This window comes from Chroicocephalus ridibundus, chromosome 7 (assembly GCF_963924245.1).
Source record: "Chroicocephalus ridibundus chromosome 7, bChrRid1.1, whole genome shotgun sequence".
NCBI classification, from domain to species: domain Eukaryota; kingdom Metazoa; phylum Chordata; class Aves; order Charadriiformes; family Laridae; genus Chroicocephalus; species Chroicocephalus ridibundus.
In genome coordinates, this window is record NC_086290.1 from 715,449 (window position 1) to 742,307 (window position 26,859).

Consider the following 26,859-nt stretch of genomic DNA (forward strand, 5'->3'; position numbering starts at 1 on the left):
ATAATCATAAGAAGTAATTTCTTAGCAATTTCTTATCCCTTGACTTAGGGATAAGTCATTCATCACTGTGCTTTTCTAACGTGTAGCTGCGACTGAGGATAGTCAGGGTCCACGCTTTCAAAAACCAGCAGAAATAACAGCGTTCTGAACTCTTAGGAACTGGAGGGTGCTGCACCTGGGGGCAGAGAAGGAAAAACTCAGTGACAGCCAGTGAAGGATTATCTGGGGTCTGTGTTATTTTACCTAATTTTCGAGTGTGTGGACAGTCCTAGGAGAAAACTTGCTGCTCTGCCCCTCAGGGTGTCCAGGCTTGGGCAGTGGGGGCAGTTTCCAAGTGCTGTACGCGAAGGTAACAGCCCCCCCTGCCCCCCACGCCCTTTTCCCAGCATGTTTATTAATCAATGTTCCTCTAGTGCCCCCATGAAATCTAATCTTCTAAAGAGATTTGGAATGCTTATATATAATCTGCTGCATTAAGGGCATCGCTGCATTTATTACTATGGAGATGGCACAAGCAGTGCCGTAGCTGAATTATTCATGCGTCTGGCGGATTTGCGCTGCACCAGCCAGCATGGGTCTGTGGCGCTGCCACTCCAACGGCGCCTGGCCACGTATCGCAGCCCGAGTGAGAGGAGGCCCCGCGTGGCAGGAATAGAGAAAGTGGTGCCTCCGTGCAAGAGTAGCACCGCCTCGGGCTCAGCTGACAGCTGTGACCCCCGGCCGCTCACAGGAGGAAGGCTGGGCAAAACAGAGGCACTTCAGATTTGGGGGCAGAGGTGGTTGGTTTTTCTTTGGATTTCTCTTTCGTATGCAGAAGGCTTGTTGATCCTTGGTTAGGAATATGCTGCACTTCGGCGAGTGTCCTGGGGACGCTGCCTAAAGCAGCCCGTGGCCAGCGGCTCCTCTTAGTGTTGCTGGCGTGAAGTCCCCGAAGGCGTCCTCCCACTTGTCTCGCAGGCCGTCTGTGCTGGAAGTTCCCATGAAAAATCCATTCAAGCCTTTATTTACCTGGATTGAACTGTTTTGATAGGGAGGGACAAAGAGGAATTCTCTCTCCTGCAGGGCAAAATGTCTGCCCTGCAAAAAGATCTACCTTTTTGTAGTGGTTGGCACTGGGGAAGGGAAACAAAGGTGTTGCAGGTGCTCTTCCATTTATATAGAGAGAACATAAACCTTTCTCTAACACAGAATACGTTTTTACATTGTAAAGCTAAGATCTGGGGGGGAAAGTCAGTGTTTTATCAAATGTGGAGTTAATGGTTACTGCGACTGATGCTCTCACCTGGGAATAGCACATTTGCTTTATCCCCAGCTGGAAGGAGAAGACCCACCACGCTTCCAGTGCCTGAAAGAGAACCTGTGCCAAGACCCAAGCCAAAGCGTGCCAGGAAAAGCAAAGTGCAGCCGTACATGGGTTATGTCAGTCTGGGCCCGTCACGGAGGAGGAGAGGCTGCAAGAGGGACCTCTGGTCCTGGTGGAGGAGAAGCTGGGACCTTTTCTGTGGAAAGCGCAGTTCCTCACTGGTTATGGACTCGTCTCGCTACCTCCAGATCCTGCGTGGTGGAGAGCTGTGTGGAGTCTGCGGAAGAGCTCTTCCAAGGGTTGGGGACGGCTGCTCGCTGGGTCAACCTGTTCTGTACCAGCCCGGCTGCTTAGAGGTCCAGGAACACGGTCCTCTTGGGGGTGGTGGCCTGTAGCATGACACACCACAGTGCCTGCCAGCTGTCAGACTTGGGAGACATAGTTGTTGGGGATTTTTAAATTTTTGTTGGTTAAAAAAACCCCTCCCTTTCCACCAGAGTTGTTGCCGTGTGTTGCTCTGTGCATCGTGGCGTTTTTCCCGGCAACACGTGTCTCGACCTGGAGGCGCAGCCCTGGCAGAGCCGCCCGGGAGCCGTGTACGTGTCCTGTCCTCCAGCCTGGCGTAGCTCCTCGGGACTCTCTGCTGCTTCCCGACCGAGGCCTTCCAGCCTTACGCCGGTGACTGGTGGGCAGTGCCGTGCAGCCCCGCAGGCGGTGATTTCCCCTGCCCTGGAGCCGGGCAGGGTTACACCAGGCGGGGAGGCCGGTGGAGGCCACTGCTCTGCTGGAGGGGATGTGGCCGAGCGCTCGCCGTGGGCTGCGGGACGAGACCTGCCCGGCGTGGAGAGCAGGGAAGCATCCGCAGCGGCTGCTTCCCCTCCCAGTGCATCCCCTCCCTGCCGGCCGGTCGCCTCTCGCTGGGGCTTCAGCGCAGACGGCAAACGTGCTGAGGGCTTTGTACCAGGGTTTTTCATCTCCAGGAACGGCGTGACTGATGAAGCAGCTGACTTGCAGATGATGTGAGGTGGGTTTAAAAAATCGCCCGTCGTCAATAATTACTAACTTGTCTTTCCAGCTGCAGTCCCCACCAAAACGCTGACCGCCTCTCCCAGTGCAACAACTGAGGGTTTCATGCTCCCAGGAGCCCTGAACTCCTAAAATCAACAACACTCAGATACCGGTATCAGGTTTAGCCTCTGCATGTGTGTGTTACTGTGCTAAAATCTGCTGCTTTCAAAAAATGAAAAGCTGATGCTGCGTTCAGCTTCGACACCTGTATATTTTCTTCTTCCTGTAGGCATCTTGGAAAGCTTAAATTTATTTTTTTTTGATGGCTTTCACAGCATATAGAAGGAGCCAGCACACTCTGACCTGATAAACTGTGTCGAGGCAGGACTTCGGGAAAGAGAGGAAGATGCAGAGCGCGCACTGGTCACAGCCCTGCGCCGCTGTCAGGTCCGTTCCCGAGTTACTGCTGCACGTTGTGGTTGCTGCTTTCTACCGACGTAAAGATATCGCAGCGCCTTAGTGGAGTGAGGCTGCAATTGTCATCTCTTGCCCGTCTAGGTGTGAAAAATCAAGATTGAACCCTGGGAGTTACTTGCAGATTTTACCTGGTTTCCATGTTTTTCTAATTGCTTAAGTGCAGCAAGAGCTATTAAATGTGCCGTGCCAGCTCAGGGCGGTGTGGGACCTCTGGCTGCGCTGCTGGTGACGCTCGGTGTGCCAACGAGCCCACCCCGGGAGCTTCCCTGCCCTCGCCGGAGATGGGGTGAATGTCGCCGGTTACGGGTTTTCTCCATGGGAGTGCTTGCCGGGGTGTCTGTGCAGCGCTGGGAAGCCTCGCTGAGCTGCGTCGCTCCCACCTGCTCCGGCCAAGGCTCGTGCCGCTTCTTGGAGTACGCGGGGCCCGTGTCCTGGAGCGCGGAGCCGGAGAGGGGCTGGGCTGTGGGGTGGGCGCCGGGCGCTCCGCTGCGGTAGCGTGGCTGCCCCTTCCCCGCTCCAGTGGTGTCCCCGGCACCCGCAGGCGGTAGCCGAGCGCTGTGACCCGCTGTGGATGGACTGCAGGGCGGGCACCTGGCATCCGCAGGGCTGCACAGCCTCCGTCCCCCCCGTGCCACTCCACGGCCACTTCCCAGCCCCGGCCATCCCTCCTCCGGGCCGGCCGGGGGTCTGCCGGAGCCCGGTCTGCCGCCGCTCCCATCTCCTTGCTCACAGACTCCTGCTCTGCGTCGGTTCCTCCCTTGGGTGTGCTGGGAGTTGTGCTGCGGGGGTCAACTTCTGGCTGTGCCCACCTTCCTCTCGCCGCCCCGAGCTGCCCTGTTCCTCCGGGGCTCGGAGGAAAGCTGCGCGCCGGCCCCGGGGAGCTGTGCCAGAGGCGATCAGACTTAGCTAGGCCGGGGGCAATTTTGGTAGAAGACAGTAAAACCTGCAGTCAGCCACTTTTGACCTCAACGTGCTTGACTGGGGCTCGACGGCTGTTGCTGACTAGATTGAAGGACCGTGTCGTACCAGTCTCTTCCCCCGTAGGTCTCTGCGGCAGTCTTCTCCCTTTTCCACTGCCCGGAAAACCCCCAGGTATCATAAATGTTTCAGATTCACGGCATAGATCTTTCTTCATCCTTGGAACATTCTCCTGGAAAACCTGAAGCCTTGAAATGCGATACCCCCCAAAGGCGGTGAGGGGTGGGGAACTGCTGGGTGCCAGCCAGGAATTTCATTCTAAAAATTAGCAAAAATAGCCGTCACATTACGTTGTCTACCTCCACTAATGAGACCGTATCTTTAACACAAGTACTAAAAAGGCGGAAATTGAAAGGGCTAAAAGGCGGTTTATAAGAATAGCGGAACTGCCAGCAAAGAAAAGCTTGCCGTAACTCGGTGACAAAGAAGCTGCAAAATAAGGAGGGAAAGATAATGCCTTTAGTCTACCCATTTATCCTTGTTTGATTATTTACTGTTTGTGGATCTTTAATGCGTGGAGTTAAAAATAGCTTCATATTTGTCATACGCTTGAGCTGTTTAAGAAACGTGGAAGACAAGCAACGGTGCTCCCGACTGAGCTCAGGACCCGCTTTAGACAACGCCACAGCCATCGACCGGTGCCGTGGCGAGAGTTCAAGTGGTTGTATTTCAGCTCACATTGAAAACAAGCTGAAAACGGACAAATTTACTATGTCAAGTCTCCTGTAATGAGATTGTGTGTGAATTTAAAATACACCACTACCCACCTTCGTTGGGAGAGAGAACACTGATAACAGTAACAAACCCCAAACCAATGGTATTTTACTGTTTCTAATTGCCCACGGGATGAGATAATCTTAAATTGTGTTTTCTCTGCAAGCACCTTCTTAAAAAATTGCCTGAGAAATATTCTTAGAGTCTTCTGCTGTGTTTTGTGGGGCTCTCAAGTCACGATGGGAGCCGTCAGGGGAAGGCTCTGGCCTTTCCTTTACTCCTTCCCTGCGCCTCTGGCCGCCTCCGGCAGTTACCAGCCTGTGGCTCGCTTTTCCTTTTGCTGTTCCTGGCGAGTCTCCTCTCGCCTCGCTCCCCCCGGAGATGGCGCTGAAATGGGCCACCAGGAGCTGCCCATAGGGCACACCCGGCATAAGCCCCGGTGGCCAGCGCACCCCGCCTGATCCGAAGCCCGGGGCTGGTGTCAGGAGGGATGGGAAGACGGGAAGAGCGCGTTCTTGTCCACAGCAGTACAGAAGTGACTGGTGAGGACACCATTTGAGGATCATCTCTAGCAGCTGTCCCGCTCTGAGCAGCGGCCTCCGCTTGTGCTTTCCACTGGGGATTAACGGACGGAAGGTCAAGTCCTCACTGCGGTGAGGGCAGTCCCATTAGAGAATTAACTTTTTAATTACACTAATGCTTTGGACGCATCTTCTGTCTGAATGATGCTAAAATGTTCCAAGAAGTTCCATTATTACCCTCCTCATCAAAAAGGCACCCACTCAGATTAATACGAACTTTGCAATAGATTTATGGGCTGCTGTTTTATAGATTTCAGAGCTGTAGGAAGAAGCGGGGAGGGGGCTGGAAGTGTGACTTGTTGTAATTGTAAAATGGTTCTTGGAACAGTTTGGGAATTTTTTGACGCTTTTTCAAATTGCCATGATCAACAATATAATGTTCTTGCAGAAATGGATGATTCTGATGGCAATTTTTGGAAGGGTTCATAGCACTTCTGGGTGAACGGAGCAGGAGAGAGACAGACTGTGAGACAGCTCCGTCGCTGGGGTGCTGACCCGGGATGCAGAGGACCAAGGTAAGTGGTAGCTACTGACCTGCTGGCCCTTCTGGGATGTCCGTGTACTTCGTTTTGTTTTGCTTGCACAGAATTTCAATAGGTCTTGGTTTTGTCCTGATGTGGAGCAAAACAAATTACAAAACAAAATTCTTGTTTTCCAGCCAACCCTAGAAGTACTTCCAGTTGGCAAACTTTTTTATGGCGCTACCCATTTCCAAAGACTCTTAAATCCCCAGGATACGCTATTTCTGTCCTACTATGAACCATGCCATGCAAACATCTAACTTGGGAGCACATTTGCCTCACAATAGCCGCAAAGTGTGGTGGTTTTTTTCCCTCCGTCCCTTGCTTTGTTGCTCTTCTGTTCTCCACTGGCATTTGGTGTGTCAAAGGGCTGATGAGGATTAGAGACAAAGGGTGAAAGATCAGTGATGGGTAACTGGGGACCCAGCCTGCCATCACCGAAGCTCTAGAGACACGGGAAGAGGTGAGTAAGGGGCTCTCCTCCCCCTCTTTGCCCCAGGCGTGATTTTCAGTGGGTCCTGAAGTGCAGTTCCAGCCCGTGGCCATCAACGCGTTCTGCCTGCGCTCAGGTGTTTCAGCAGGAGCTCCTCACCCTGACCCCTGGCCGTGGGAGGCGGCAGGAGGAGGGAGGGCACTCGCCGCTTTTCATCCTTATTCTGTACTAATACACGCAAACGTAGAGCATCCTGCTTTTAAATTACAGAAGTTCAACTCAGATTCAGGTTGTCGTGTTTTCTACTCTTACTGCCTCTCAAGGGCCTCACCAAATTCAGAGTAAAGCAATGTTGGTAATCTGTGAAAAACAAAAAAAGGCCACTGTTCAGAGCATGAGCTTTGCGAAAAGGCCTTTAAGCGTCTATGTTGCTGCCTTAGTGATGGGCTTCGTGACGTGCTGTAGTAACCTTAGGCGCTTCCAAGCAGTGGCTGAGGTTGAGGGCTGGAGGCAAACCAAGGCAGAATGAAGTGGGGAGAAGGGTTGAGAGAGCGCAAATGGCTTCTGGGGTTTGGGGTGGGTTTTAAACTCCATTCCAAAACAATTTAAAATTGTAAGCAGCTTGTAATTCTATATCAATACTAGTTATAATGGCATTTATTTACATGAAACTTATTGAGGTAGGAGGTCAAGACCCAGCAGGCAACTTGAAATGCATTGTTCCAGGTTTCGCGGACATCCTGTAATATGAAATATAATAGCATATGAAGTGCCCAGACAATTAGTTTTTAATGGCCTACATGGACACAAAAGGTATCAAATGTGTTTTGAAGACACACGGTATTATCAGTATTACATCATGCAAATGGGGCCTTGTTTAAAATAGATGATGTTGACAGCGTCGCCGCGTGACGTACGAAGAAGCTGGATGGAGCATTCGACCCGATAGCTATGACAGAGCCGCAGGGTTAGTGTTCTGACATACTGCTTTCCTTTCAGAAATACAAATACAGACGAGGGAGGGGAGAACAGGAAAACTTGTCGGATATTTAAATTATACTGCCAGTACCCATATTCTAAGTGACACGGATTGATGTGTGTCAACAAGCCTTAAAATTTCTGTTTTCTAACAGATGTGTATTGAGGTCCCAAATGAACTCCTCCAGCTTTGGCAAACAAGTTTCTACAACATTGCTTCTCATAAACACGTCTTCAGCCCTTTGAGTTACTCGGCCTATCGGTCCATTACCCTGCTAGGGCTCTCTAGCGCCTTCAGGAACCGAGATCCCGTATGAGATCCCAAACGACGAGGAGACTCTTGGAGTCATGTATTTATATGTAGGGCTTGTGTCTCCAAACTGGTAATTAGTTGGTGGTTAAACTTGTCTTTTATTGGTGAAACATCAAATGATGTGCAGAAGAGCGGGACCAGCTCCTGCCCCCCGCCAGCTTTGGAGAGGACTTTCCCTCCCCTCCGTGCTCCTCCGTGCCGTGTCTGAGGGAGGATGCGGCCTCCTGTCCCAGACAGATGGCTTGCTTGGGCCAAAAGTCCCAGTTATTTCCCAGTTACTGGGTGTCTGGCATCTTTTCTTGAGCTCAGTAAATCTCCTCTAAAGTGAAGCGTCTCCGCCTGAGTCCCCAGCGGCTGCCCGGGTGCACCCAGCCGTGACAGCGTGGTGGTCGCTGCTCACGGAGGGGTCTGAGATCCCTTAGGGTGGGCTGCTCTGGTTAACAGCTGTATCGGTTTTGTCATGATTAACCTTCACTCCCAATGTTCATGACAGGAATAAAAACAGAGTTTTCAAAATATATATATATATATATATATATATAAACTGTGTAAAATCACATGTATAACGTAATATAATCTCTGGGTGGGGGCTGGACAGACACAACAGATGTTCCTGCTTGTTCCAACTGCTGGCTGCTACATTCAGGTGGATAAATTCTCTCCAATTCTGCTTTTCAATATACTTTATACAATATACTTTTTGGATCCTTGACCGTAGCTAGCAACAACCCCCACCAGGTGAGCTCTGAGGCGCGTGGAGAGAACCTGCAGCGCTCGCTGCGTCTTCAGCAGGGTCTGAGCAAGGAGAAGAACTGAAGGGGCTTCTCCTCAAACGTGACACCCCCGCTGCAGAGCAGCGCGTTACGGGTGGCGCCCTGGGCTGCACTTCGGTCCTCGAGGTGCGTTGGTGGGGTGGAGACTTGATTAGACTTTTCTACCTAATCGCATATTAATGGTGGGCAGCATTTCTTGGACTAGATCTGCTTAACCACAAGATGCCTCTTGGTATCAACGAGTAAAGATAAACTCACGCACGTATGTTATTAGGGACGGTGGGGAGGGGAGGAGTAGGAAGGAAGGGATTAAGGTTGTACAATACGCAACTAAAATGGCAGACTTACTCTGGGAGAGTTTCGTCATTTCAGTGTTTATGTGTTCTGGAATCTCAAGAAAAAAATGCAGTTATGATAGTGGATGTAAGAGGGAAAGGAGATTCTAAAAAAAAAAAAACCCATCCCAGGAGCCAGGACGTAGAACAAAATAATGCTTGACAAAACCCTCAGTATCTGTATTATTCAAGGAATAATGTAGATGCGGCTAAAAAACTGTTATCCAGTGGAAGGGGGGGAGGAACAGAAAATCGTGCCCCGTTCCAGTCGGTGCGGTTTGTGGCAGGGAGTCCATACAAGTGTCCTCAGCTACTTATAACCTCGGCTCCCACTGACTTCAGTGCAAGGTCGGGCACTTTGCCTTTGCCTGAAAATCAAACATTAGCATTTACAAATTTCCCTTAATAAAAGCTATGGTACACTAAGGACAAACGAATTGGGACAAATGGAGTCTGATTTCGGCATTGCTGATGAGAACATGGGGCACGGCCCTTCCCTCGTGTGCTGTGCTTCAGGGAAATGACCGAAGCCAGCCACTGTCGGAGACGGGGCAGAAACGAAGGAAGAGGGTAGTAGTAATTAGGAGTTGATAATTAGCGCTCCCTTCTCCCTGCCCAGGCCATGCTCCTAGGGGGGAGGAGGAGGGATGCGCGGTTTGGTGGTGCCAGGAGGGGCTGCGGGGGCCGGTCCCGGTCCCCGGGGAGATCGGGGGGTGCTGTGGACGCAGGACACCCCGATGGGCAGAGCTGCGGCTCCTCCCCAGCGCTGCCAGGGCTCCCGGGGCTTTGTGCACCCGTTGGCGTAACAAACCCATTCCTGCTGCAGCCAGCGGCGTCGAGGGCCTCCCTGCGACTCGGGGACAACCTGACTTGGAATCATAGAGTCTAGATGTGGCACTTCAGGGCATGCTCTAGCGGCAGAGATTGTAGGTTGTTTGGTTGGACTCCATGATCTTAAGGGTCCTTTCCAACCATGAAGATTCTGTGATTCTGAGTCACAGAATTGCCGGGGTTGGGAGGGACCTTTCAGAGCATCGAGTCCAGCCACCAACCCAACTCTGACAAAACCCATCACTAAACCATATCTCTAAGCACCACGTCTGCCCGGCTTTTAAACACCTCCAGGGATGGCGACTCCCCCACTGCCCTGGGCAGCCTCTTCCAGCGCTTGACAGCCCTTTGGGGGAAGAAACTTTCCCTAATATCCATCCTAAACCTGCCCTGGTGCAACTTGAGGCCATTTCCCCCTGTCCCATGGCCTGTTCCTTGGGAGCAGAGCCCGACCCCCCCTGGCTGCCCCCTCCTTTCAGGGAGCTGCAGAGAGCGAGAAGGTCTCCCCTCAGCCTCCTCTTCTCCAGGCTGAGCACCCCCAGCTCCCTCAGCCGCTCCTCACAAGTTCTCCAGACCCTTCTCCTTGTTCTCCGGACCCCTCACCAGCTCCGTTGCCCTTCTCTGGACATGCTCCAGCACCTCAGTGTCTTTCCTGGAGTGAGGGGCCCAAAACTGGACGCAGCCCTCGAGGTACTTACCCACACCCGCACCGACAGAGCCCGTCTCTCTCTGTGTCCCTCCGTCCCTAGTTGAGATGGTGGCTTTTAGCTCCGGAGTGGTTCTGTCACCCGCTCTGACGTTGTTCCTGGGAATTGTGCAAGGGGTGCAGGTGGCGGCTGCTTCCCGGCACCCAGCGCATGGATGAGCCGAGCTGTGCCGCGCCGGGCGGGAAGGTCTGGTGAAAGCCCTCGCTGTCCCCCAGAGCATCAGCGGGCCATCGGGCAGGTTCCAAGCGCAGAGAACTCGTACACCGGCGGCACCGGTGAACGGTGTGAAATTCTCGTCACCGTTACGCCTGGTCACGCCGAGTATTTGTCTTTAGAGATGCCATCAGCCCTCTCCAGCATTCAGGCACCAGCTGCAGCGCTCTCCTTAGGGCAGGGGTGAGCGGCTCTGCTGCCTGCTTGAAAGCAAAGTTTGCACAACGGGTCTTCCAAGGGCTCTGAGACGCAGGGAGAGGAGACCTCTAGAGAAAGGGCACACAGCAAATCACTGGGCTCCGCTCCATTATTATGCTGGAAGGGAGAAAGCGTGGAACATTCTTCCTGCTGGACCCTTTTAACACTTGTAATGAAAATGGAAAATTTGAGAAGAAAAGCCTTTCTGTTCTATTTATGTAGTGAGATAAAAAGTACATTTGGGGATGCTATTAAAATAAATAGCTAACCGTTTTCTCTTATCAGCAATGTTTATTTAAAATCAGAATGGACATTTTATTAAGAGCTGTTTTTTCCCAGTATGTGTGCTGCAAACTTCTATAAACTTGGATTCTTGTTCTTGACAAGCACAGGAGATACTGTTTTCTTCATCACTTCCGTGATGCAAATGTGTTTTATAGATTTTTTTTTTTTTCCCCCCTGAAGAATAACCTTAACTACTTTAATTACATAATTCATAATTCTATGTCTTCCTTCAAACAAAAGCGCAGAATAGTTACGTGCTATGAACCAGAGAGGGGTCTGGATGAGATACGTTTACACTTTCTAGTAGCACTGAGCAAATAAAATGAATTATTTGTAAGCCTTCAAAAGGAAAGAGGGAAAACATGGATTTGCCAAGAACAGTGCCATGTTTATCTAATTTTGTCAGGAAGATGCGCAGGAGCCAGATGTTGGTGAGGATCCTGACGTTCCCAGGAGAGGCTGGATCTGCCTGGGGGCGATGCGTGGCGTGAGGGGTGTTGGCAGCCGCGGGCAGAGCGCAGTTACCGGCTCTCTGCTCCCAGAACGGAGGCGGCTGCAAATTTTTCCTCTATTGTTTTATTGCTTTGACACCCAAACCTGCATTTTTTTTAATAGATCTTGGCACGTATTTTCTAAGCACTCCGCACGATTTATAAAGCAGAAAGGTGTGCAATATGCCGCTGTGTTATATTTCAGTATGATACTACGTATACCTATAGCGTTTGCTATGAAACTGTCGACAGGTTGGACTTAGTTGTAATAAGATGTTGTCATTCCCATGGCATTTCGCTGGTGGTGGGGTGACATGGAAGTCCTGGATACCTTCCCTGGCTATATTTGGATGTCAATTAAAAAAAAGTTGTAAAGAGCAGGTTTGTTTTTATTTTATTTAACGGGTCCTTAATTCTAGACTACTTGGTTTTCACCTTTGTTGTATTTGTGTCTTAGTGCAGGTTAATTAATTTTCTTTCTAAAAGCATTTAGTCAAATGACTTTTGCTTGTGAAAGAGCAGAAACACAGGTCGAGTAGTGGTAATTTGAACACATTGGTTGAGATAAACACATAAAAACATTCCCAGAACAAACCCACAACATTGAAACCAAGGGAAACCCGTGTGAGTTTGCTCTGCTGGACTGTGAGAGGGGTCTTCTTGGGGGTCTGCACCCTGGGCACGTGCCGGCGCGCTCAGAGGGACCCCGGTCTCTGCGCTGGCGGGGTCCAGGGGGTGCCGGGGCTCTTGTCCCTGCACCCCGGGGAATCTGCCTTTGGTGTGTGTCTGAGGGCACGGGGCGGTAAGGCAGGCGCTCGTACTCCTTTTTCTGCATGTCTTGTGGTGTTCTCTTCCCTTCCGGAAAGCAGCTCCCTCGGATGCTCCTTCCCCAGCGAGAGCAGCGAGCCCTCGGCCGCGCCAGCCCTTGGCTGCTCCGGGCTCTTCCCCGGCAGCCGTTGCAGAGGGAATCCAGCCCAGCTTCCTCGTCCCCGGCTTATCGCCGCTCCTATTGCTGCACAGCTGGGCACTCCTCCTCTGGGGTGTCTTAAAAGAATTTAGTGAAATCGGGTTAATTTTTCCCAAGCAGTTGATGAAGGAGGATGCAGGGCTGTAGGGACACCTCCCTGGGGTGCCTGGCGCGAGGGATGGAGCGGGAGCATCGTCACCTCCCTGCACCGCTCGCTGTTGGCGAGTTCTCGCTCAGGTTATCTGGGTCTCCGCTCCACAGCATCCTGCTCCTAATTGAACCGAGTCCTGCGGTAATTTTCTAATGTTAGCAGCAAAGCACCGGGATGCGTTGAATTGCCACATCCCAGGACCTGAAGCTGAAACTCCTGACCTACAGTTGCCTGGGAAGAGGCACCGGGACCACCGCTGGCTCAGCCGGTGGGTGGGAGCAGCCCAGGGAGCGAGGGGGGCTCAGCCGGGACCCTGCAGCCGGGACACAGCCGGGACTAGGAGCAAGTAAAGACCTCATGAATATGGCCAGGGTTGTGACCCTGGATAAATACTTAAGGAAAATTACATGAATAAAATCAACAGACAGTGATGATTCTTTTGTTTGTTTGTTTGTTTGGTTTTTTTAATTTTTTTTTTCCAGGCATTTTAACACACCTGTGGAGCCTCCACCAGGGCATTTGGAAATAGCAGGTAGAACACGGTAAGCTGCAAAAGGCTGATTTGACAAATGTCACTAACTTCAGTATTCAAAAAACTGGGAATTGCTGCTAGGAAATTACTGTCTAGGGAAGTCTAAAAGCCTTGATAGAGATGTCATAATACTAGTAAGTGTATTACATGGCAGTAATAAAAATCCAGAGATGCATCTAACCATGTGTGGGAAAGGGGGCTCTTGCTGGTGTTTTTACTGTAAAACAAATACAGAGAAATGGAGCATGTGCAGCACCTTCCTAAAGACAAATGAGGCGACGTAGTCTGCTCCTCTAACACTTCTAGAGTAGACTTGATTGAGTCTTGATTCAAATTGAGTTGATTTTAAGATGATCATGTAAGTACTACTGAGGCTTCTGGGTTATAGCGGCACGACGGCTTTAAAAACTGTCATGGTGGTTTGCAGTGTTTAAGGGAGCTTTTGGGAGGCTCGTCCTGTCCAGGCTGTAAGGGATGGTGGGGTTGAGGGTCTCGGTGCGGGTGGAATAGATCATAACAAGATACTGATGAGATGCTGAAAACAGTTCAGGCTTCTGCTCTATGTGGAAAACTTGGCACAGCCTGATGAAGCGGCCAAGGGAAAGATGCCAAAACCCACTAATAGGTATTTAAGGGGAAAAAAAATAAATAAAAATTAAGAACCGAGAAGTGCTATTTTGGGCTAGTTTGATGTCCAGCTGCAGCTCGAACTTCCACACGGGTGTAACGAGGAACCCTGCAGCCGTGTCAGCCGGGCTGGGAGAGGGTGGCTGCCCCCAATGCCCCCTCCTTCGGCTGGCTCCGGCCGCCCCTCCCGCACCCCCAAAACCCCGCTGCTGCCCGTACCCCCCGCCGGGCCGGGCTCGGGGCAGCCCCGGGGCTCGCACCGGGACCCGCGGGGGGGCAGAGCCTTGGCCGGCGGCCCCCGGGCGGGGCGGGGAGAACGGCGGGGGCGCTGGGGGGCGTCCGGGCGGGGCGGGGAGAAGCGCTGGGGGGGCCGCGGGCGGGGCGGCCCCGCCGCCGCCCCCTCCCCGCCCGGCGCAGCCCCGCGGGAAGGTGCGCGGGGGCGGGCGGGGCCGGCGGGGCCCCTCCCCGCACCGCTATAGCTGCCGCCGCCGGCGGGGGGGCGCGGGCAGCTGCCGGCGGCGGCGGCGGGGGGAGCCGGAGCCGCAGCAGCCGCCGCAGGACGCGGCCCCGCCGCCGGAGCGCGGCCATGGGGCGGGCGGGCGGCCCCGCGCTGCGGGCGGCCCTGCCGCTGCTGGCCGCCGCCGTCTCGCTGTGCGCAGGTAGGGCCGGCACCGGGGGCGCCCTCCGCGCCGCTGCCGGCGTCCGCCGCGGGTGGGGGCGGCTGGTCGGCCGCGACGAGCACCGGGACCCCCCTCTGTGCCCGGGACCCCCTCCACCCCCCCGCCCTCCGGACCCCCCCCCCCGCCCCAGGTGCCCGGGACATCCCCCCCGCGCCCCGTTATCCCCCTGTGCCCGGGACCCCCCGTGCGCTCGCGGCAGCGGAGCCCCCGCCCGGCCGGGGTCAGCGTTGTTTCTCGGGAGGTTAAGGAGCTTAATGCATTTAATTACGATCAACATGTATACGGGAGAAATAGGTCAGCCGGGATTTACCGGGAGCCGCCGGCCCGCAGCGGGTTGCGGCCCCCGCCGGTGGGTACCGCTGGCGCAGGAGTGCTCGGCCCGGGGCTTTAAGGAGCGGTGCCCGCCGTCTGGCCCCGGCGGTGCCGCAGCCGCCCCCGCCGCCCTCCCCGCGGCTCCTGGTGCTCGGGGGCGGCTTTTCCCACCGGCCGTGGCGGCGAGAGGGCCCCGCGTCTGCCCGCGCTGGGTGTCGTGGGGGGAGCGGCGCGGCCACCCCCGTCCTGTCCCGTCACACCGCGATGGGACAAAGGTCACAACCCGCAGAGGCTTTGGGCAGGGTGTCAAACGCCCTGTCGAGCTCCTTCCGATACGGGCTCGTCTGTCACGCAGCAGGGAGCACGGAACGCTCGTTCCTCGCAATCTTTCCTGTACAGACTAACCCCACGCTCTCGAACAACGCTCTGTAAACCAGCAGTTATCGCTAAGGTAGAGTAAGGTAGTGTAGACTCGAACACTTCACACTTTTTTCTGTTAGGCTTGCTCCAGTTTACTTTTCTGCCAGTGTTTCACGGGAATTAGTTTCTTGGTGTGATGCTGATCCCACTCTGGCAGAGCGGGGGTCGCAGCCCCAAGCGGAGAGGAAGGGCTGTGCCCGCTGCCGCAGCACAGGGCTCGCATCACCGCCCTTTGGGGAAGGGAGGAGCCGCAGAGCTCGGCTCTTGGTGTTTGGAGTGTTTCTGTACAGTCTGGTACACCTGGTAAATCCCTGTTACCTTCAAGGGGCCTAAAACCTGATCTGTCCGAGCGCTTCTCTTTGTTTGTCCAGATTTTATTATTTAAGTTTGGAAGCGAACCACAGAAATAGGCAACCCCGCGCTATACTTGTTTTTCCCTGGTCTGGTTGAATGAATAGAAGCAGCATGAATGCTGTGACCATTGCCGCTTCCCTCCGGAGGCCGATACACCCGCAGATCTCATTGGCGCGGGCTGTCATTGATCTAAACCAGTCTTGCGTTGCTCCGTTCTCTAAAGTTGCTTTTCTTTCCTCTTAGTCACCTTTCCAGGGTCTGGATGAGGTGTGGGGTGTGTGCGTGTGGTCCGGGGCAGGCAGAGTCCTCTGTGCCCTTACAGCTCCTTAGAGGGGGTGCCAAGGGGAGTCGCACGTCCCTGGGAAGGGGCTTCAGGTCTGGCGTGGTGGTTGCTGTCGGGTGTTGGGCTGACTGTCTGCTCACAGCCCTCCACGAGCCTGGCTGGTCACCGGACTCGGCTAAGCGTGCTCTGGGAAACTTTCCCTCCCCGTTCTCTCTCTTGCGAGTCTGAAGATGCTGTGCTGGACAGTGGAGATCTGAGGAACTTCTGGTGTGCCCCAGTATTCGGGAATGTTTATAGGATTAAGAGGAAAAGTTTTTTGCTACTGGCGTACTGAACGGTCCTTCTGCTTCCTATCCGCTTACCTCCTGTGGGCTCCTCAAAATTGCTTCTCCCACCTTTGTGCTACACTGTCTACACCCGTGTCGTGTCAAATGCTTTGCATGCTCTTCTGTGCTTGTCACAGCACTATTTTGGGGGACGTGAGGAATACTCAGGGTGCTGTGAACGGGCGCTGGGGGTGTGGGCTGCAGTAAGGAAATGTGTTACTCTGCGTGGTGGTGGCACGAGAGCCCCTCGTGGCGCTCACCGCTGGACTGCTTTGGATTCCTTAAGGGAGCCTTTAGACAAATTCTAAGTTCGTGAGAGTTTGTTTCCTACTTCAGTGCATTTTAGTCCTCCAAAAGGCAAACCCCAGCGCCCGTGGTCTGTCCCTGAGGCCTGGCAGAGATGCCGCATGCCCGGTGAAGCAGGCGGGTGGGAGGTGGCGAGTGGGGCTGGTGGCCGTGGCGGCTGCGCTGGCCCATGCGGCCAAGCACAGGGGGAAGAAAGAGCACTCGCACGAGCCGCTGCTGCCAGCCGGGGGAACGCACGCTGTCGGTGGGAAAATGGGAAGCAAAATAGATGGCTGTTGAAAACTGCTCCACAAGGATGGATACATGAAAATAGCATAAAATTGGACTCCTGCTACACACGTAGTACTGTATTCAAACAACTTTTCTTTTCCGTGTGGTTTAGTATCTTTGGATTGAGTTATAAACAGTCACTGAAAGTGCCCTGTAAATCTTAAGTCTGAGTTTTTAGCACACTGTGTTTATTCCAGTATTTCCTATAGAATGTAAACTTGGAACAAAAGTCGGAGGTGCGATGGCTGTTGCCCGCACACAAAGCTGTGAAGCAGCCGCTGCGTGTCCGTGTGTCGCGGGCAGATCCAGACCCACCTTCTGCAAAAAGCGTTTTTGTTCCAGCTCAATAGTTTGGTTTGCTTAGTCCTTATTAACTGGTAAGATTGCAAAGCCTATGTGTTGTCAAGCACCAAAAATAGTATGTCCTTGGAAAGTACAATAGCAAAGCAGTGGTACTTCACTAAACAATTAATTCACTGCGATGTAATGAATTACCAGTATGATGCTGTCTTCTCATTTCTGTGGGTCACTGAAGCTCTGCTTTCCTAGCGTTTAGTAAAAAGCTTTAATAATAAAAAAGCTTTAATGAAACAACATGAATGAGAACTATAAGCACTTAATGGCCTGACTCCGTGATCCACCAGGGTGTCTGCCAATAATTCGCACAGGTAAAAGACTACGTGTTGGGTGAGTGGGTGTAATTTAATTTTGCTTTTTTGCAGTACCTCCTTACCGGTTGCTTGCAAGTGATTACTCTAGGCTTTAATCTGGCCAGGGTATCTTGTCACTTTTGAAGAGCACCGTTGCAATAAGAGTGGTAGGGTCGCTCTCCCTGCGTGTGGCGCAGCAGCCCGTCTGTCCGTCCGTCTGTTCCTCCCTCAGGACGGGCGCGAGCTGTCGGATGCGCCGGTCGGTTCACCTGGATTGGTGTTGGAGTGTCTGCCGAAGTCTGCCTTGAGTTGTGGGTGATGGCCTCGAAGTGTCAGAACTTACAGTGGAAATCCCTAGAAAAAAGGGGACTCGGGCATCGTGCTGAGGCCCCCCGGCGCTGCAGTCCGTTACCGTATTCTCCGTACCAGGTGCTGGGAGGGTGGGCTCAGGCTTTTCTCCGTGCTTGTTTTGGTAGGCTAGAAATTCAGCTTCTGCCTGGCTGGGGGGGTTCCGACAACCTGGAAATTAACAGATCCGAGACGTGGAAGTGTAGTGCAGTGAGCGACGCCGGGGAAGAGATACTTGGCTAATAACTCCATCCCAGTTCAAAAATGCCGTTTCCTCTCTTGTAGCTCAGGTGCTGTTTGGCTCTGAATGACCCTGGGCTGTCTCTAGCTGCCTGCAGAGAGCAAAGCCCAACCTGGGTGCCTGAATTTACATGCTGTGAACACCCTGGCAATTTGGGGCACGTGTAGATGAATCTGGGCACGTGCAGGTGGCTCTGGTGGAGGTTGGCAGGTTTTGTCACTTGAGCACACGTCCTGTCCTGAACCCTTTTGGTGACGCTTTAACCCCGGTGTCCTGAAAGGTGCCCGTGTCCTTCCTCTGCCTTGGGGCTGAGGCGATGGATGTCACCTCGCTGTGCTGCTGCCCCTCCAGCCCTCGTCCAGCGCCGGCCGCCTTTCACGCCCAGCTGGGACCCCGGGAATGCTTTTTTCCTGAATAAATGGTCTTTGCAAGTTAAGTGTTTCTTACAGAAGAGAGTAGTTCAGTTGGAAGGGACCTGCTGTGATCACCCAGTCCAGCCGCCAGGATGCTGCTGGCATTTTAACCTCTCTCTTCTTGGTTCATCTGAAGTTTGGTGGTGGCAAAAATAAATAAAGTACATTAAAAAGTCAATGTTTTTTGATTCCGTGCTTACCAGGGGGCTGACTGTAGGTAGTCAGGGCAGTGTTTGTGGAACTTGTGTCCCCCTCGCTTCTCCAGCAGAACAAGTCTTCAGTCTGACATACAACGGGGCAAAACCAGTGATGGTTAAGTAAAAGCGGACGTTTTAGGTTTCCAAATGTTGTTCTGAAATACTTTGCTCTTCTTGATACAATAATTCTAAAGCATTCAAATTTTCATCTTCAAAGTCAAATTTCATGCTTCAGTAGCACCTGCTTTTTGTGCAGAAGGCTGTGTGTAACTGGAGGGGGCTGCGCGGCAACAGAAGAGCCGGTCACTGTGATTTCCTGCCTGGAAAATGCCTTTGCAGATGCTTTCAGGTGGTGACTGGGTTCAGCTTTCAACGCCAGGTGTCCCTTTTCTATGCAAGCCGTCTCAGCCTCGCCATCGGTCGGTGCTGTCTCAGCCGCTTCCCGCGGAATTTGTGCCCTCGTCCCTGCACGGGATCCTCCTCCGGCCGCTGCCGCCTGCCGCCAGCGGGCTCTTCTGCGGCTTTGGCTATGGACCGCATTTCACAGAATTCTTGCAAAACACCTTTGTGTCTTGCCGCCTAGCTTCTAGTTCATAAAGCCTAACTTTGCAAAGGATACCTTGCCTGTTTGAAGCTAATGAGAAATGAGCAAACGTCCTTTGACAGCTTATTCCGGCAAAAATGCTGGCACTGGGTTTTGTTGCCCTTTCCCTGCTCAGTTAATGTTAATTTAAATGCTTGGCCTGTGTTTCTGTCTGCTGGGTTTTTTTGTAACGGTTGCTAAACTTCTCTGGAACAGGGGTTTTGAGTACCCAGTATCCTCCTTCCAAAATTAAGGTAGTTGCAGACGTTAATAAAATCACTCCCCATACGTATTTTGAAGAAATGAAAACAGTGGAGCTATTTAAGGTCTATCGTTCCAAGACATTTCCTTCAGTTCTGGAATAATTACTTTTCCTCTCTACAGCTTTCCGGTTTTTGCCGAGCCTGTATCAGTCCTTTTTGCAGTATATAGTGAGCTTTTAAGCTGCTATTACTCCTGTCCCCCGGGCAGGGGACCCTGGCGACACGTTGCACCTGCGCTCGCACGAGCCCCGGATCTTGGAATTTGGGAATCAACGGGAAGCATATCTAGAAGTGCACGGGGCAGAATGACTGTACAGAATGATCGATATTCTGGCTATTCGGCCCTCCTTCCCGTCGTGATTAAAGACAGCTAATTGCTGTAGGGCCAGTTAGGCGTTTGCTTTCCAGTCTAGCTGTGAGTGCTCTGCTGCCCTGGAGCCACAGGAAGACACTGCGAACCGTTGCGGGCTGTGCTGGATTATGACCTAATGGAAGATTAATGGCTGCTTAATCTGTATAGTAAAAAGTCTGTGTTGAAATGTAGAACTTTGTGTGGCTCGTAAGAGATAGCAAGTCTGGGGCTTTTTTCCCCGCGGGTTTCAGTGTATTCTGTCAGTCTGTTCGTTCGCTTATGCCAATTGGATGCTCAGTTCATTCCTTTTAACTTCTGAGGTTGCACCGTGTCTACGCACTTGTTTTAATTGTTAGCTGCTTTCGTTAAGCTGGTGTCTAAACTCAGATTCTTGCATCTCTGGTTCACACGTAGGGTCACTCTTGTTTCTTAGTTATCTACTGATTCATGGATTTGAAGCTGACGCTTGAGGAAAAACTGATGGAAGCATACAAAAAAATAATCTTCTGTTATGCGTTTTTGTGTTGATTTGTTGTGAATCAGATGCTGGTTCAGTTCCTGCTATGTACGTTAATTGCAGAGCGTGTTTGCCTGTACTGGGTGTTTTCTTACGGTTGCATTGAAAACTAAGAAGAAAAAAAATGTAGTTTTTTATGTAAGTCATGCAGGTTATTTTCTGCTCCAAAGAGCAAGTCATCCTGTCCTGGATTCAGAGTGGGCCTCCACCAAGAAATTGATATATAGACTCAACTCCTATTGCAATAACAGCAGGGAAAAAAAATCGTTGAAAACTTTGTCTTAAAAATGCTAAAAGCAGGGAGCACCTGTCCCTTGTGGTCTCTATATGTAAAATTTGCTTTCCTCGTGTATCTAACAACGGTTTGTGAGTGAGCTTCCCCGTCGCCTGGGTTGGCTGCTGGTTTCTCCCGTTGTTCCCGTGGGTCTTGCCCTTTGGGAGAGGAGAGGGACCGCTCGCCCCCTCCCGCAGCCCCCCTGGGCAACTGCTGTCCCTGAAGCCACCGCGCGTCCCCTGCCCCGGGCAGGACAACCTGCTTCTTATCCCTGGGGGGGCCGTGCTTTGGGGAGATTGAGGACAAATGTGTTAATGGCTGCTGGAGAATTCCGTGCTTGGAGAGCTGTAACCATTGGTAACCAAGTGTGGATGCCTAACATAGCTCTCTGAGGCCATGGCGCCTTTCAGTTGTTCACTTTCTCCTAATTTCTCAACCAGAGAACGCAATGTTTTAAGGGAAATGTTGTGCTTGAGTAAATAAAGGAGTCATGTTCGTTACTGGATTAAAGAGTGCCTTGTTTTGAAACTTTGGGAGCACATTTTCCTCCTGCCTCTTTGATCCCTTTCCCTTTAACTCCTTCATAATCACCTTGTCCCACTTCTCTGGGTTCCTCGGCGGTGGAAATCCCAGCTTTCCCCCACGACAGCATGTCTGGTGAGGCTGCCAGGACCGTCCCTGGGAGCGGCGCCGGGCGCCTTCCCCGGGGAGGGAGTCACCGTTTCGTCCTGCACTCAGGGACTTGCAGGATTTCATCCGATATTGGCAAATTCTTCCTCTTCCTTCGTGCCGCGGAATGGGCAGGCGTGCGGGCAAGCGTGGTTCAACGGTGGTGGTGGCTTGAGCGGTGCGAGAGAAGGGGCAGATCTTCTGTCGTGGTGCTGTTATCCCTCCGGTCGGAAAATGGAGTGGAATGTCTCACCAGTTCTCTGGGGCAGCAGCGGAGTCAAATTAGAGGAGAAATTGTGCAGATACGTAATGTGAAAGCCTGACATACATTGCCAGAGATTGTTGATTGCCCGACTGTAGAACTGAATATGGGCAGTTTTTTCCATAAAAAAGAAAGGGTGATAGAGGAGGCTGTTACGGATGAATGGAGCAGCACTGAGATGTGCCTGGTGCATCTGCACCAATAAATCCCAAATTCTGGTGAGTCCCGTGTCCCTGAGAGTGCCAGCGGGACGGTTGCAGCGGCTCAGCAGAGGAGCTACGCGTGGGGATGCGATGCTGGGTGAGAGCGGAGGGGTCCGTCGCATCCCTGTTCAGCAGGACCGGGGGCAGGAGGAGCGCGGATCTTCCCAAGGGCACCCTCAGGAGCTCCCGGGCTCCTCGTCTCCCCGTTCCACTGAGGTGAGGACGCTGGAATAGCACGGGTGCAGGAAAGTTGTGCTTTTATGGTCATATTTTTAAGTCCATCTTTCTGCTCTTCTAGCAAAGGATTCTTGATGTATTTAAAAGCTTTTGGAAACAAGGGTACGTATTTGTATCTGTTTTGAGTTTTCTGTCCTTTTTTCCATGTGAGAAATTAGCCAGTAGCACAGGCTGGGGAACCTTGCATTTCTATTTTTGTAGAATTATAGTTAAAAGTGGTCTGTGTAAATCTTCTGGGAAGAGTCTTGTCTTGCCCACAACTCAGACTCCGATCTTGTCTTTGAATAGATGCAGCTGCACTGTTTTTCTCTGGGTTGTTTTTTTTTTTTTCCCCTGCGTAAGGGCTTGAAATTTGGCAGCATTTAATCTTGGCTGAGCGATGGCAGCAGACATGACGCTAGGAAAACCTGGAATACGAGGCTGAAGGGGGAGGGAGTGCGGATTTCGCCTGTCGGTGGGACCCCTTGGACCTTGTTACCAGCAGAGAGGTGCGGAGCCCTTGTTCTTGCCGCGCAGCTCTTGCTCCCAGCTCTCGCGGCGTCTCTTTGACTTCTGCCACACGTCACCCGACAGCCCGAATTTGTCCCAGCCCAGAGAGTCTTGGTGCTGGAAGACTTGTCTGGAGCTGCTGGTGCGGGATGCAGGCGTGGGGCCGTCGACAGGACGGGAGAGCAGAGCAGCCTCTCCCCTTGCTGCCGGCGCCGTGCTCCCCCCACCACAGCACCCACCGCTGCCCCGAGCGAGGAGAGGGCGAAACCTCGTCTGAGCGATGGGAAGAGTCTGGTGGAGCCGGGATGGAGAGGCAGCGGAGGGTGATGCTGCAGCTGGCAACTCATCGGAGAGAAAGCGGGATGGAGAGCTGGGGAGCAACGCGGGAGCTGGGGGAGGGCGAAGGAGGAGGCGTGTGGGCTGGCAGGATGCCCTCGGCGAGGCTCCGGGCACAGAGTCAGTGGTGAGCGTGAGCCTCCTTGGGAGGAGCAGAGGTGGTCAGAGGGTGCAGCGGAGCGCAGGGAGCTGGGGGAATCCTGGGGAGAGCCCCTGGGACCCGGTGGGGTCCGGGGCTGCCTAGAGATGGGGGGACAGGAACTGGGACAGGGGGAGAGCCGGGACCAGAACAGGATTGCTGGAAGGAGCTGTGGTGGGAAGCGCAGGGTGAAGGCTTTGTACCCGCTGGGGCAGTGGTTCTCAGCTTTTTTAAAAGGAATGGTTAAAGGGAAAGGCAACAGTTCAAGTGTGGTAGGAGAAAAGTACATTAAAATGGTTTTTAGGATGCGATGGTTTTGGGTGTGGACAAGTTTTTCTTCGTGTGCTCTGCTGCCTTTTCCAAACTGAACGCAGTGTTCCCATCAGAAGTTCGTGTGCCTGTCTCACATGACTTCTGTGAGCTCAGCAGTCCCGAAGGAGCAGAGGGAATGCCTGTCGAGCCATCTTGGTCTCCAGGGCTTTCTAGCCTCCAGGTGGCATGAAAATTCTCTGGAAGTATTGAGTTCAACGTGCTCCTGTCCCTGCTCCTCCCAGCTTGTCATCAAGTGGCTGAATGAGTTCACTTTCAGGAGCAAAGATAATGTGATTGGGTTGTATTGAGAATTTTGGCCAGACTTTATTCCTATTTTGTTCTTCTTTGTGTAATGGCTTCTCGCAGAAACAGCTCTGAGGGGAGCAGGGCTGGTTTCCATCCGTCTGTGACCTTTCGGTTGTGGGCAGTAGATTGGACAAGTCGGTTTTGAATAAAACACTCAGAACTAAAAGGAAAAATGGGGCTAGGATCTTTCTATCAGTGATGTAGAAATAAAGAACATCCAGCAGAATACTACAGTCTCTGAACACACCAGTAGAAAATGCCGATCTTGAAGCACCCCTTGCTGTCCCTGCCAGGGCGCCGGCCCTCGGAGCTGTCTGCCAGGGGACCCCCAGCCAGCGCTGGTCACGGGCAAGCGCGAGGTGGCCCCTCTCGTTCTGGAAGCCCGTGGCTGTTTAGCTTGGTCCAGGTGAGGTCACCAAGCCCTTGCCCATCCCTTTCTCGCCCTGTGCTTGGCGTGCCTTTCACGGTGCTTGGCGGAATGCCCCTGGAGCTGCTCAGGACTCGCCGTGACAGTTTTGATCAAAACTCCTCTCTCGGGCAATCTGTAAAATCCCAGAACGTGGATAAAAGTGTCAGTTACCTACTGTGGGTGACATCGCAAGGACCATTTCCTATTTTATTTTTAGGCCAGGAGAAGGGGGAGAAAAACAGCACGATGACGTGTCTGAAAGACTGAAGGCACTTGCGACAGCCTTATATTCATTTCCTCAAGTAATGCTTTTATTTTGCAGTGTTGGTGGTGATGTGTCTATTCTTCTCCCGCTAGATCTCTTATTTATTTGGATCTGATGAGTCTTGCTCCTGGCATCTCTTCTAGGGCCACGGTAATGTCTTTAAGGAAGGGGTTCTGTTCTGTTGCTGGGTGATGGATTGTGCCGGGCGAGAGCCGAAGCCGACAGGCAGGGACACGGTCCCCAGCACGCCCTGCATCCAGGGTAAACACGAACATATGGTGCCAAGGAGGTTTGCTGCGGGCGCCAGCCGAGGATAAACACGACAAGCTGTTGTTTCGGAAGGGTGGCACAGGATGAAGATTGTGGTAAAGAAAACAAATAGTGTCACAGACACAGAAATGAGATTCGCGCTGACGTCTGTCAGGGCTCCGCTGGGGGCTCGGGGGGGAGAGTCCTGGCTGCTCCCGACGCGCGGCAAGCGCTGCTGCAGCCGTCGTCACCGCGCTGCTTCCTCAGCCATCATCAGCGCGCTGCCACTGCAACCGTGGACGTGGGGGGCGATAAATCACACTGGGAGCCACCACGCTGTCATGTAGACAAACCTTTTGTCGGTGTGGGGTGATGGCAGAGTCTGGTTTCGGTCTCGGGTTGATCGGGGAAGGGTGTCAGAGAGAGAAACACGGCCGCTGTTGGAACGCGCTGGCTTGTCGGGAGCTAGCTAGTGATGGGAGGGAAGTTCTTCTCTTGCTGGTGGCCATCCCGGTCATCTCATGATTTTACTTTTTAGATGTCTGTTATTGTTAAGTAAAAGAAACAGCCTCCCCCTGCCCAATTCCCAAAGAAACAGAATGGATTTAGGGATAAAATGACTTTTTTTTAATACCTTGGCTCCTGTAAGTAGAGGGATATTCAGTCTTGCAGAGTTATAACTGACCCAGGAAGGTGTACAGAATGCATTTTGGGGACCCTGTGGTGGGGTAAGAACTGTATAAGTCAAAAGTTGAAGAGATCAAGTCTGTGCACTCTAACATGAAGTGTTGGTTTGGTTTTTTTTTTTTTTACAGGAACAAAATAATCATATAAAGTGCACTTAAGGAAGGGCTTCCTGTAGAAATTGCTGTCAGCCCAAGGTTAAGATGCCTTGGTTATTGTATCACTGCTAATATACGCTCCTAAACTTGGCATGAAGTGAGCAAAAATTGTTTGTTATGGAGCAGGTGAAGAAAACAAGGAAGGCAAAAAAACGTATTGTTGGCCTCTGGTGTTTCACTGAGATGATGTGGCTTTGGTTTCCTCCTATTCTTCCAAGGAAGAGTCAATAAAGCCTGAAAAACATAGTAATTATTAAATGTGTTTCTATTTGATCTGGTAAAACATGAAGATGTGGTTAAAAACATACAAAGCTCAGAAGTCATCAGATTTTTGCACCAAAAGAAACGGGGCAGCTGTTTGGGTGCCTGAAAAAGGTGCATCATCTCAGACGACGTGGGGAGGAGGAGTCCGTCGTTGCTGCTGGTGTCTGTCCGTGGGGTGTAGGGTGGTGCGTGCTGGGACCTTGTGTCTTGGCGATTCCTCAGGCTCGTTGTGGTAGCCCAGCCGGCTCCGGCGTGTGTGCGTGGTGCTGGCGCGGGACGGGCTCTGGTGAGGGCTGGCCGTGGTTGGGGAAGTCAGCTCTGCTACTGGAACAGCTGCTGTTGGTAGTACTTCAATTCAGTATGGAATGAGCGTGGCTGTGTCTGTATATCTGGAATTGAGCATGTGCCCGCGTGTTTGTCCTGGGGCTTGCCCAAGGTGTCTTGAGTCCGTGGGAGCTGAGAACGTGAACCTCAAGACTTTAAGCTCCGTCTCCCCGTCTAGGCAAAAGGCAGCTCTCACAGGAACGTCTTCTTGGGGTCGTCAGTCTTCTCCCTTGTGCGAGACAGATGCTGTATACTTTCCTGTGACTGAGGACCGCCTGGTCTGAAAACTTGTCACCCGTGGGTGTTGGGGACCTGCACTGTTGGTCATCCTCCTGCAGCCCAGGAGCCCATTCACCGGCACAGGGCCTGCACTGGAGCTCTGCCGGCCGCTCGTGGAGAGCCTTGGCCAACGAATGAGCCAAGCTGGCTCAGTTGTTGGGCGTGTGTGTCTGTCTTTCTGGGGTCTTCTCATGAAAGCTGGAAACCTCTTTTTCAGGTCTGAAGTGCGTGTGCCAGCTGTGCGAGCACACCAACTTCACCTGCCAGACGGAGGGCGCCTGCTGGGCCTCCGTCATGCTGACCAACGGGCGGGAGGAGGTCATCAAGTCCTGCGTCTCCCTCCCGGAGCTCAACGCGCAGGTCTTCTGCCACAGCTCCAAGAACATCACAAAGACCGAGTGCTGCTACACTGACTTCTGCAACAACATCACCCTCCGCCTGCCTGTCGGTAAGTGCTGCCCGAGCGCTGGTGTGGCAGCGGGGGGTGCAGGAACACTGTGCGGGGGACGCGGCCGTGGGAGCCAGCAAATGGGGATTATAAAGGCTGTCTGTCAAACAGCAGCTATTTTTTTCCCAACTTGTTTCAGACAGGAAAATCTAAACTACAGCTCTATTTGGGGAAAAGAGAATTTCTTGGATCTCCTAAAGAGATGCTGTCTTTGATATCCCACGAGGCATCAACCGTGACGATGAAAGGAAGTGTCTGAAGGAAACAGACTTGTAACTGCACAGATTTTATGGGCTGGAATATCTTAAGGGAGTTTGTGATTTGAATTGGCATTAGTCTAGATGTTAGGAAGGCGTCCGAGGTACTGGGGACTGTCCACGGGGCACGGATCAGCAGTGTATGGCAGCTGTGAATTAGCAATTGTGGGGAGCGGAGAGCTGTTAGCTGCTGCGTCACAAGGAAATAATGAGGACCTTGCACTGGCTGAAGTCCTACAGTCTCAAAATCTCTGCACACAATTTAAAGGACCTGCTTTAGATGGCAGACTGGAGGGGTTTGGAAAGGTTAGTTGTAGGTGCTGACTGAATTGTATGTGGGAAATGCATGTTTTCAGACAGACGG

At 52.5% G+C, this 26,859-nt stretch overlaps 1 protein-coding gene across 2 annotated transcripts in view; it reads left to right on the plus strand.

Moving 5' to 3' along the window:
• Window positions 1–13,943: 13,943 nt before the first annotated feature.
• ACVR1C (activin A receptor type 1C) overlaps window positions 13,944–26,859 on the plus strand; it is a 33,910-nt gene continuing 20,994 nt past the window's right edge. For both annotated transcript variants that reach the window (XM_063341520.1, XM_063341521.1), the window contains exons 1-2: window positions 13,944–14,075; window positions 26,008–26,238. In XM_063341520.1, coding sequence (XP_063197590.1) covers window positions 14,003–14,075; window positions 26,008–26,238 — 304 coding nt within the window. In that variant the 5' untranslated portion in view covers window positions 13,944–14,002. The remainder of the gene's footprint in view (window positions 14,076–26,007; window positions 26,239–26,859) is intronic.